The 12,621-nt window shown below is 38.2% G+C and overlaps 1 protein-coding gene across 3 annotated transcripts in view; it reads left to right on the top strand.

The window, feature by feature from the left end:
* LOC121642044 (zinc finger protein 236-like) overlaps positions 1–12,621 on the top strand; it is a 67,348-nt gene that overhangs the window by 26,420 nt on the left and 28,307 nt on the right. For 2 of the 3 annotated variants that reach the window (XM_041988511.1, XM_041988514.1), the window contains exons 13-20: positions 1,578–1,838; positions 2,264–2,496; positions 3,694–3,795; positions 5,520–5,662; positions 6,230–6,333; positions 8,314–8,465; positions 9,047–9,223; positions 12,161–12,461. In XM_041988511.1, the coding sequence (XP_041844445.1) occupies positions 1,578–1,838; positions 2,264–2,496; positions 3,694–3,795; positions 5,520–5,662; positions 6,230–6,333; positions 8,314–8,465; positions 9,047–9,223; positions 12,161–12,461 (1,473 nt within the window). The remainder of the gene's footprint in view (positions 1–1,577; positions 1,839–2,263; positions 2,497–3,693; positions 3,796–5,519; positions 5,663–6,229; positions 6,334–8,313; positions 8,466–9,046; positions 9,224–12,160; positions 12,462–12,621) is intronic. The other variant, XM_041988512.1, reaches the window with a different exon arrangement.

A 12,621-nucleotide genomic window follows, 5' to 3' on the forward strand; every position in this document is an offset into this window, starting at 1 on the left:
TCTTCGTTTTTTGTCGGTTGTTGCTATGGTTCTTCTACGTTTCAACGTTTGTCCGGCTCGGAAGACTAGATTGTAGATGAGTCGCTGGACAGCATTTCGGAGCACACCACACACAGTACGATCAAAACAGATTTTTTTATCTTCACGTGTGAGGTCTCGACCAGATAAAAAATCTCACAAGATTAAAAAAAAATCGTTATGTGTGTACCAGGCTTAAGAACCAAGAAGGATATTCAGATTGATATGCAAACATCTAGCCGATGACATGAATTCATCAACAGAGGAGAAGAAGCATTGGGAAGAACTTCACTTTATATCAAGATTTCAAAAGAACTTTGTCAGTTCTGCTATATTTGCAGAACACAGATAGAATCAAAATGTAGTTTCTCTCTCATCTGCCACAGAATAATATTCTAATATAAAAATAAAAGACAAAAAATATAGAAAGAAATACAATTAACATTAGTGTACATTAAAAAGTTTTAACAATATAACACAATATGCTGTGTACATCAGTACTGAGCTAAAAATAGCCTGTATAAGGCAACGTGGAATATAAAAATATTAGGGCTTAATGCAAATTCCTTTTAACAATACAAATTTTTTTAATGGCCAATTAATGGCTGCGCCGTCTGCGTAGTTTCAGGAAGTAATGCAGAAAAACGTGGCTCTGAAGCAGAAATGGACACAGAATGGGTGTTTTACAGTTTAGCATCAAAATTCTGACAGATGGTCGTCTAAACAAGACGACGGTCATTTTATCTCCTGTCGAACTGACTTAATGTCGTAGTGTGTCGTGTGTCAGATACCACCTGGTGTATGAGCAAACAGCTGATTTGGCGCTCTCGTCCTCTAAAGACAGTCGGTGATGGACAGCATCCAGCGGAGACGTCCTGATAATTCTACCAGCAGCAACCTTTCAACAACTGATCTGGATAAACTAAAGAAGCTGAAAATGCTGCTAAAGCCCTGAAGGCAATTTATTCCTGTATTTATTTAGTATGCTTATTTCTAGATGAAGGTGAAGTGGTATGACTGAGAGCATGTGTGCGTTCATGTCTGAGTATTTATATAAAATCATTCAACCTGAATTAGGTAAATGGAGCAAGTAACCAGAGTGCCTTATTCTATAACTGCAGGTACAAAACTGCGAACAAGAAAATAGGATAAATGTCCTGTTGTGGGACATTTAACAGATCTGCAATTAGTATGTGATTTAATTGTGAGTTAACTCAGGACACTTGTGCAATTAATCGCAGTTAAATATTTTGAATAACCCACAGTTATAAAAAATACAATATAAAGCTGTAAGAAGTGCTGGAATTGCAGTGTCAAGTGTCAGTGATTAAAGTGGCTGGTGGGAAAGTGCTGCTATCGCAAACTGGCTGATGTTCTGAGATGGAAGGAGACTGGATAGGTGGTGCACTGCTGCTTGTTCTGCAGGCTATCTGGTGTTGAATTCTCCTTGAGGGAAGAGAGGGGGTTTCATTTGCTCATACTTGTCACTGGCTTGTGCTTGATGTTTCACTTAATCCCAAAACTATATTATTTATTGTTCTTTGACTTTTTAATTCTAGATCACATACAGGAGAAAGGCCATACAAGTGTGTGCAGTGCAGTCGTGGTTTTGCCTCCTCAGGAGTCCTCAAAGCTCACATCCGCACGCACTCGGGTCTAAAGGCATACAAGTGTCTGATTTGTGACACAACCTTCACCACCAGTGGCAGCCTGCGACGCCACATGACCACTCACAGTGATCTTCGTCCTTACATGTGCCCCTACTGCCAAAAGACTTTCAAGTCATCACCCAACTGCAGGAAGCACATGAAAACACACAGGTGTGGATTTTGCCTGTTTGCTTCATATTGTATTATGTTGTACACTTTAGAGCAGTGATTCCCAACATGGAGTCTCCAAAGAGCACAGGGGGTCCCTGAGGCTTTGAACATTTGACCCATTGTGATTAATGTAAGGGAAAAAGTAAGGATATATGTTGTTCATTTAACTTTGGCTTTATCGAAGGACAGGACCAGAATACATTATATATGGTGAGAATCTAATTTTTGAAAGCCCAAAACCAAGCATGGTTCCAGCACAGGGTGGAGCAGGGGGTCCATGGCATTTTAGTATATGCATGAAGGCTGTCCCCGAGGAAAAAAGGTTGGGAACCACTGCTTTAGAGAATCATCATTGTCCTTAAATATCATCAGTTAGAATTAATAGGTTAAGTCCTGTTTTTCACTCCCCTGTACTGTCAAACCAGGTATGAACTGGCCCAGCAGCTGCAACCCCAGTCAGCAGAGGACCCCTTAGGTGCAGGTGCTGTCGCCCATGACATGCCTGTGGAAATGGAGGAAGAGTCTCTCCAGCAAGGCCCTAATACCGCTGCAGAGCAGCAAAGCATGCTGGGACTGGGCCAGACAGAGGTTGTGAACGGAGGCCAGCAGGTGACACTGGAAGCACCTTTGACTGACCAACCACTAGTACAGGGAGAAGGTAAGAGCAACTCACTGTATGTTAGCAGTGGCAGTCGAAGGTGATGTGGAGCCCTAGGTAAACCTTGACTGTCGGGTCATTGTGTCACTTAGTAGCTGTTGAGGCCGTCTGCTGACTATTTCCGTTCTGTCTATGTCGCCTATATGAAATCCTGCTGCTGGGTTAGCTGTCTTAGCAGGATACATTGTTGTAGAGCATCTTGTAAGAGTGGCTAAAGCTGCTGAACTACCTTCTTTTTGTCTACTAAAAACTTGCTGCTTTCTTCAACAAGTATTGAACATTAGTGGAAGCCTCTTAAACCACTCTGCAGTAGGATTAACCTCTGTCCCAACCCTTCATTTAAAAGAAAAATATATGTCTGAGCACGCATCATGTCAAACTTCAGCGCATCAAGGACAGTAAGAGAATAACATGTAATCCCTCTATTATGAGCAGATCCTGCTCTCTCTAATAGAAATCATCTGAAAGTCATTGTGGATTAAATGACTGACCTCTGACAACTCCATAAATCTCATCATGAACTCCCTGTTGCTGGTTTGGAGTCATCTTTCTTAAAGGAACAGTACGTGGGATTAAATGACATCTATTGGCAAAAATGCTCCAAAAATACCATATCTCATCCTCCCCTTTCAAGCTTGTACAACGAACTTTAGTAGCTGGAAATGTTCTTTGCAGCCTGTTGCAAAATTCTGGACTATAAGGAAGTGAATCTAAAAATGTTTGTAGATATAAACGACTTCTGTCCTAAAAGCAAATGAAAAAGTCTTGGGTGACATTAAGTCTAAGGTTTACCAGCAGAGCTTCTGCAAAATGATGTTTGCAATATTTGCAAATGTACAAATATGTCTGTTAGAGAGCAAATATTGGAAATTCAAACTAGCCCTGCCTCTATCTCTGTTGCTACCTTGCTGCAGGTGCTTATTTTTACTCTGCTAGCTAGCATTGTGTCTTTAAAGTTGGATAAACCTAATTCTTTAAAAACTTTTTCAGTTACAAGGCAGAGCTTTTATGTAAACTGCATTTTTTTCTGCTTAATATCTTTCAGGGTATAAGAAGCACCTAACAGACATGTTAAATTTCATCAGAAGGGCTCTTTAGTTAATCTGCTAAAGAGCAGATTACATCTAATATTCCCATATTGTCCTTGAATAAATTAAACTAACCAACTCCTTTTCATCTTTGTTTTTGCACCAACAGACTCGTATGTGACCACCCAGCATGCTTTACCTCAGAACATCAGTCAGTTTGGAACACCAGCACTTCCCCAGCCTGCATTTGACCAGCAAGCTCTAACGCAAGGTACAAGCTTTCTGTCTTACGAATTTCACCATTTCTGGTATGCATTATATTTATTTATTTATTATTACTTCACAGCATTTTCAAACTTTATCAGTAACACTTAGCAACTACTGCTGCTAAAGAAGATGTCCTTGTGTTTTGTGTGTGCTGTCTTATTATGTGACATTGATAAAAGTGATACTACAAAATCTTTGTAGTATCTCATTATGTGCAAAAATGAAGGTGATTTGAGGCATGGGCATATAAAAGCTGTAGTACAATTATTGTAGATAACCTGCAATTTTTTTTTTAATGCAAGGATGAAAGAGCTGGATCTCTTTTCAACATGATCTAAAGAAATCGATTGCCCTAACGCTTTGCTAACAGAGTATTTTTCTGTCAGCATTGCCGACCCAGGGAAAGCACAGCTGTTAGTCTTTGGAAAAAGGTCAGATTCCCAACATTACCCATGATAACCCTAACAGATAAAATCTGCAAAAGCATCATTTGTTCCCCTCCCCTGCACAACTCTTACTGCAGTGTAGTCCTCTCAAACATATGCTATTCATTAGTGTCGTCAAACTTGCCAAGCTCCCTCCGGGCCAGCCGATTCTTGTTGTTTGCAGTATGCAGGGATTTGGGCAGCTGCTGCAGACAGCATAATAAACGGACATCAGACATGTGGGAGGCAATTCTATCTTATCTGTTCTCCCAAGAGCTGTTATAACCTTCATATCTGACTGGAACAGACCTGTGGTTTTATGTTTTTACAGAGGAAGCCTCGTGGCTTTGATTGTCATCAAGAGTTGATGACAATCAAACACAAAATTAAATGTATCTGGAGAAGGGGGCTCTCAAACATCAAATTATGCTTTAACCCTCAGTGGTGGGCTGTCAGGACTGAAGCGGTATTATGTATTGTGATTGAAGTGCCACAATTGATGTCACTGGTCTATTGGGGGCCTCTTGTGGTGTCACAGTATCATTTACTTACTCATTTGGTAAACGTATCCATGCCTGAATTCACAGGCACTCCTCATGTGTTTAATTTAAGGTCCACACAAAACTACCTGCCATTCAAAACCGTAAGATTATGCAGCAGTGAGTAAATATTCAGAATTAAAATAAATTTAAAATAAATTAAAAATTATTTAAAATGTAGCTTCAGTTGTATAACTGGAGTGTGCTAACTATTTGTTAAAATACACAACTAACAATATTGGCTTTTTTGGTTTATTGAGCATATGAAATGATGAAGCCCTGATTCCAGTGATCATGAACAGTGCAGTTTATTATGTGCGATATGTCCACATGATGGGTTACGGCACATTTTAGCTTTTTCATTTTTCTGTTTGATATATCAGCAGCATGTAAACATTTCAAAAGCTATAATCTCAATAAATTCCCTATGTGGTGTTTTTTCTTCTTTAAGGCTTAAAATAACCCTAACGTAATGTGCAGTCTGACCCTGTCAGTAGTATTATGCTCAGTGTTCAGTAATTTAAAATCTCTGAGTCATCCTCCTTGCTAGTAGTGCTGGAAAAAAACAGAAACAGGCACCTAAAACTACACAAGATTTTTTTTTCTTAGCAGTCTTTGTCATAATCTGGCATTATCCTAACACAAGTGAAAGTAAGAATCTAATTTAAAAGTAAGAATCCAAAATTTTACATTCAGTAATTGTCACCATTGGTTGAGTCTGAAAATATTCAAGGAGCTTATTATTCTCCTTTGGCTCCATTCAGGCTTCACCATCACTGACTCCAGCTACAATCAGTCCCAGTTCTCCACTGTCCAGCAGCTGCAGGATTCCAGCACCCTGGAGTCCCAGGCCCTGTCCTCCAGCTACCACCCCCCAAACCTGCTTCACGTTCCCACTGCCGAGGTGGTGAGTTCAGGGTCCTTCGGCAGCATATGTTTGCTTTCCTTTTTAAACAAAGCTCTGGGTTTTGAATTTGTTAAAAAGGTTTCTTCCTGATTTTTGTGCCTGTAATTGTGTCTTAAAGTTGGTGCATGATGAGGTGACAGTTGGCATACTAGAGTGCAGACTAGATTTTTCATATAGATTATAGATTAGCTGATCATTGTGAATCATAAATGAAAGTACAGTGCAGTTGTTTACTTGGTTTATTTGCTCATTCATGCAAAGATTTGTTGGATGAACTGGCTTAAGTAATGGGATTATTTTATTATTAATTCATTTTCTAAATTACACAATTATGTTATTTTTATAGAGAACATTGATATCACGTGTACGTCTGCATCTTAATTATCTGCATGAACTGTTAGCCTGCCTTGAAACTTTGTCTACTGATGCATTTTAATCTTTTTATTTAAATTTTTCTTTTTTTTTCTTTATTGTTTTGATATTTTTCGGTTTGCAGAATTATAGTGAATGCAGTCCTGTGTGTTTTTACAGTTTGTGTATTTTTCTGCTTTATCTTTGTTCATCAAGACGAATGGACTTCTTCAGCAGAGCAGTGAAAATGATCTCCAGCTGACAACAGAAACACCAGACTACCAGGAAGACAGTGAAGATAACACCAAGAGAGCTTACAGGTGTGTGTCGCTGTGGTTGTTTTGTGCTTATAGATCAAGAAATTGCCATCATCTCGCCTGTGTTTAGATTTAAACCCTGTCAAAGCATCACTACTGGTACTTGCAGCTCCCACCTCCTCTGGGTCGTCCTCTGTTGTAGTTTTTTCTTCTCCATTTATCAAAAGTACTTTCTTCCTTTTAGTCCTCGTCAGAACATTTGAAGTTTCACTTTGTCTGCATTAAGCTAAGTCCCTGTCTTTGCTCCATGCTGCCTTATGATGAGCGGAGCCTTGTTAAAATAAAAAAATATATATATACTCTAGGAAAGCTTAGATTGTAGTTTTGCTAACTCTAATAATTAAGTGATATCTGTTTTTCTGTTGTTTTAATTATATTTTTCAAGTTTAAACCCTTAGAACTGAGTTTTATTTGAAAACTGATATTCTAATGTTTTTTAAGGCTTAGAAATAAATAGTAGCATGCTCTGTTGCATGCATTAACCTCTGGAAATAGAGCTGTACTAACTGCAGTATTTGTAACTGAGTGACCTGATTTTCATATCACTCTTTTTTTAACCGTTTAAAACCTAACCCAAGGAAAAATGCAGACAAAATTATTTTTTTTTTTATCTGAAATCTTTACATAGCTCTTTTAACAAAATGTCATAAAATTATTAACAAAATAATTTTGTTTGTATATTTACAGCTTATTACTGTGTGATACATCAAATTTATTGTAGTGCAAAATATATCCACTAGGGGGCAGAAGACAAGTATCAGATTGTGTACAACAAGGTTTGGAGTAGTTTTTTCTTCTCCTTTTTACCATAGAGTGATGCAAAAGGTCTCACTAACTGTATGAGTCAAACATGATACATTATATTACAGTCATTTAGCTGACGCTTTTATCCAAAGCAGCTTGTGGTTAGGTAGTAGCATTAAGAGATGCTCTGCCAACTAACCAGACGCCTGACATGATACATACGGCATTAAAGGGTTAAAGGTGTAGCATGCAACAAAATCAAAGGTCAATGACAGAAAGATTTGTATATGATTAATATATATATATAATATAATATATAAAATATATATAGCATAATATATAATAATATATAATATTTTATATGATTAAAAACTGTTTCTATTGGCATTTAATCACTCTACTAATATAGCTGTTATGTCTTTATTCTCACAGAATGAGATGTTTATATCTGGCGTATTTCTGCTGTTTTCACTATGGTGTGACTAAAAGGACAGTTTTATGTGTGAAGTGAGAACCCTCTGAGCTTTAAAACTGCAGTATTGGCTTTGTTTAATAGGTGCTAGATCACCGTTTAGGATAAGTAATGTCTTATTGCACATTGAAGACAGTACACATGTACACAGTTTTGAAGTATTTACTTGCAGTTTTAGTTGCTGCACCTCAGGCCACAGGATCCATTCACAAATTAAAGCATGTTTATTTTTTTCTTTTAAAGAACTTAAAAGGACTGTTAGGGTTATATCCCTCTGTGCTGAAGTCGAGACACAGTGTACTACATAATAATTTGTTTGTTTTGACGCTTCAGTGTTACATTCATATGTGTACTTGCAAACAGGCTTAATGAACGGGATGTTAATCTCATCAACATATAAACAGCTCTGTATTCATGAACTCTGTAGCTGTAACTGGTTACCTACATATTACAGCAGGGGTCCTTGAGGTCCTTAAGGGCCGCAGTCCTGCAGATTTTAGATGTTTTGTTGTCAAGTGCTGCCCAAGCATGTTGACCCATTAATCTGGTTCAGGTGTTTTAGCTAAGAGAACATGGCATAAATGATGATACAGGCTGTTGTACATCTCAAGCTGTGTTCTGAGATGTAATAAAGATGAGATTTTTGTATGTATGTGTGTGCATATGTCCTCATATGTTTAAGTGTCTGTTTCACAAATCAGCTCAAGTTGCTACTCAGATTGGTAAGTAATAATCATTTATAATGTTGTTTTCTCCCTTTTTTTTAGGTGCAATTGGTGCAATAAAGGTTTCAAAAAGTCAAGCCATCTGAAGCAGCATATCAGATCCCACACTGGAGAGAAACCGTACAAGTGTCACCTCTGCGGACGAGCCTTTGTGTCAGCTGGAGTGCTAAAATCCCACCTCAATACTCATACAGGTGAGCTTACTTTATGTCAGTGTGTGCAGAGGCTGAGAGTTTCTAAAATATGTTCACAATACCTAAACTGTCCAGTCTCAAACTCTTTAATCACACTACATGTGGCTTGTGTTACTAAAACAGCATTCTGTTATTTATATGAATATGCAAATAGTTCATTTTACGTTTTGCCCAAGTTTGCTTTGTATTGTATTATTTCCCACAGTCTGGCTTGCTTTTCATTTGCATCACAATTACAAATGAAAAAGTTTTAAATGAAACTTGGAAACACTATTACACCATTGCTTTCGTGCACCAATCTGCACCATGTGCTGTAATTGAATATCTGAGCTAGAGCAGCGTAAAAAAAAAAAAAAATCCTTATTGCCTGTATGCTACTGGAAGTCACAGATTCAGAAAATGCAGCATTAAAAATGTATTTCCGGGGACTCACATTGCCAGCATGAGACCAGAAAGTTTTTTTTCTCATTAAAATTTGCAGTTTAATATCTCTCAGTTATTTCCTTCAAGGCTCTAAGTTCAACTTCTTGAAAACTGCAAACACCACATAAAACAGTTTCTATGTCTTCTCTCGCTGACAGGAGTGAAGCCCTTTAGGTGTGATGTTTGCGATGCCTCATTCACCACCAATGGAAGCCTGAGCCGCCACATGATTATCCACATCAAGTCTTTTAAATGTCCCATGTGCAACGAGAGCTTCCGAACCAGTCTGCTGTGTAAAAGGCATTTAAAGAAGGAGCACAGTATTGAAGAGCAAAGTAAGGAAGCTTGCTTATCTATCTATCTATCTATCTGTCTGTCTGTCTGTCTGTCTGTCTGTCTGTCTGTCTGTCTGTCTGTCTGTCTGTCTGTCTGTCTGTCCGCTTGCCTGTCTATCTGTCTGTCTGTCTATCCATCCATCCATCCATCATCCACCCACCCTCCTTCCTTCCTTCCTTCTTTCGCATTAGTTTCTCTACATTTCAAAACAGTTGTGAAGAAATTTCATTAAAACCTAAATTTATCATTACTTTAAGGGAAACTGTATTGTTGCAGTATAAAATAAAAAAAATAGGCAAATGTCATTAGAAATCAGCAGGGTTATTGTTTTGGACTGGAAGGAGCTTTTGTTAGATCAAAGTTGAAGAAGCCTCTGAACATATTTGTTGTTTTAAATGCAAAACCATCGTTACAGATAGAATCTATGAGGACAAACAAAAATGTTTTGGGTTATTTTTGACTGCCAGGTTTTGCTTTGATAACCTGCATCATGGAGATTTTTCAGTAATCTTGATTTATTTTCTCTGCATGCTCAGCATTTGTTTCTGCCTTTTCTCTTACTTTGGGGCTCATTCACTTTGTCAGTTAAACATATTGCAGTGACACTTTTATTGTTCCACTAAGGCCAGAAAAATCACAAATTAGTAATATTATGTTCTCATTTTGTGCAAACTTTCAGTCACTGCTTCAATACAAAGTCGTCCAAGGCTGCATCACTGTACATCTTTAATATGTGACGTGTCCACATAAAAGTCTCAATAACTACATATAGCAGTAAGGTTGTGAACTTTCCTAAATTTTCATAAACAAGATTTTATTCTGAAGTTTCATCTTAACTTTATTGAAAAGAACCAAACAAATAAAATGTACAAAATATTACTTAAACTTTGCTAACAGTCATATCTGAGTGTTAAAAGTATTTGATCAATTGAATTTGGAAAATACACTGCCCATAGGAAGACACACACTCTAATATTTTGTTGGTCCGCCTTTAGCTTTGATTACGGCATACATTTGCTGTGGCATCATTTAGATCAGCTTCTGAAATGTTACATTTATTTCTGTTCAAAGTTGGATTTACGAGAGTCAGACCACTGTCCAAAGCCTTCTCCAGCACATCCAAAGATTCTCAATGGGGTTCAGGTCTGGACACTCCGGTGGCCGATCCATGTGTGGAAATTATGTCTCATGCTCCCTGAACCACTCTCTCACAATTTGAGCCTGATGAATCCTGGCATTGTCTTGGGATAACCTGCTCATTTAGTATATTCAGGTATCAGCTGACCTCATTCTTTGGGCACATTACACTGCTTAACCTAGACCTGAACCTAGGCCTGAACCTAGACCTGACCAACTGCAGCAATCCCAGATCACTGCATTGCCCCTACAGGCTTGTACAGTAGGAACTAGGCATGATGGCTGCATTACTTCTTCTGCTGCTTCCATCACTCTGGAACAGGGTAAATCTGGACTCTTCAGACCACATGACCTCCTTCCATTGAGTCCAATCTGCAGGCTCTCTAGCAAAATGAAGCCATTTTTTTCTATTAGCCTCACTGACAAGTGGTTTTGTTAAGTCTTTAAGTTCCAAACCCTTACGATCCCTTCACATTGTGTGTGTGGACATATTTTTATTTTCACTTTTAAACATAACCCTGAGTTCTACTGTTTTTTTTGTTGTCTTTTTTTAAAAGGGGGGGGGGGGGTTACTATTTAAATTTCAGATTTCACCAAACATTTAAGTGAATACCAATCAAGATCATTCAAGACTTTTTTCTGACCACATTTTTCCTGGAGGATGATGGTTCCCCACTATCTACCTAACTACCTCCAGTTGTTAATGATGTGTTGGACAGTTCTTAACCCAGTTTTAGAAGTTTCTGCATCTCCTTATATGTTTTCTCTGCTTGACCCTTGATTAGCATCTTTTCCATGACCACAGGATGTGTCCTCAGACATATTTATTGAAGAAATATCTGTAGAAGCTACTCAGTGCATTAGTTAGAGTTAAATAACTTGTTGCCAGGTGTAAAATAATTCTTGTAGTAATTATCCAATGAGAGACTCTTACCTACTTTTATTTCCTTAGTTAAACCCGGGTGGTGACTTTTTTTTTTTTTTTGTTGTTGTTTTTGTTTTTTTTTTGTTTTTTTTTTTTTGGACATTGTATTTTGCTATTTTTGTTTGCTTATAATAATCTTGCTGTAACATTTACTCTTTAAATTCCGTTGCAAACATTTTCCTTAGTCAAAAATTCATGGTTTTATTAACAGCCCTTTTCATACTGCCTGTTTCAAGGTGGGTCTTGTATCTTCATTGGTCATTGGTGTTCTGTGTGTAAGTACAGATCATGAATAGTGTGTTAAAGTCGACACACTGTGCACACACCTCTTAAGAACTTAAGAACAGATGAATTGGTGTATGTTTACTAAACAAGGCAGCTCAGAGGAGCATGTCGCTTGTAAAGATGACAGTGTCCTCATGCAGCTAATTCTACCTGCTGCTGTGTATGCGAACTCCAGTGGGCTGTAGATTTGGCTTTATATTTAATAAAGTGTGAATGATTTTTTTTCTATCGTGGCTAGTACACCAGTTCCAAACCATAATACTACCACTGCCATATCATGCAGTTGGGAAAAAAAGTAATGTTGTGGGACATATTAATCCAGAAATATAGAAAATTCTCATGGGTTGAAAACATTTAAAGCACCACTGTGTGCATCCTGTGTAACATCATAGCTTTGATGTCTTCCTTGTTGTTTTATATTATAGAAAATAATACTTAAAATGGGAGCTTACTTACTTGGGATGAGTAAGCATGTGTTTTTTCTGGAATGTGTATTTTAAGGCATATATACCTTATTTGTACCTGACTTGCAGTAAGTGTAATCCAAATAGACATAATCATGTAAACTAACAGAGCCTGGTCATCACAGTTATAGATCTGGGTGGTCATGGCGGGGAAGAGGAAGAGGATGAAATGGAAGGTGATCAAAAAACATCAAAGCGGAGGGGTTTGGAGATCATCACTTTCACTGAAGAGCAGGCAGCAGAGCTAGCCAAGGATCCCGGTGAGGAGGCCTCAGTGTCGGAGCGCATCCTCGCCCAGTCCGCGGCCGAGAGGGATCGCATCAGTGAGATCAAAGACAAAGCCGTGGAGCTGGAAACAGAACCCAAATTTGCCAACTGCTGCAATTACTGCCCCAAGAGCTTCAAGAAACCCAGTGATCTTGTCAGGTAATTGTTACACCTGTTTACTGAACATGGTTGGGGAGAAATGTCTTAGGTTGAATTGATCTGAATGAGTGGGCTGGATATGCCTGGTAGTCCGACAGATGAATGTACAGAAATGGAGGTAATGAAACCCTGTGTCATCATACTACATTTTCTCTTACAT

Source organism: Melanotaenia boesemani, chromosome 6 (assembly GCF_017639745.1).
Source record: "Melanotaenia boesemani isolate fMelBoe1 chromosome 6, fMelBoe1.pri, whole genome shotgun sequence".
Taxonomy (NCBI): Eukaryota; Metazoa; Chordata; class Actinopteri; order Atheriniformes; family Melanotaeniidae; genus Melanotaenia; species Melanotaenia boesemani.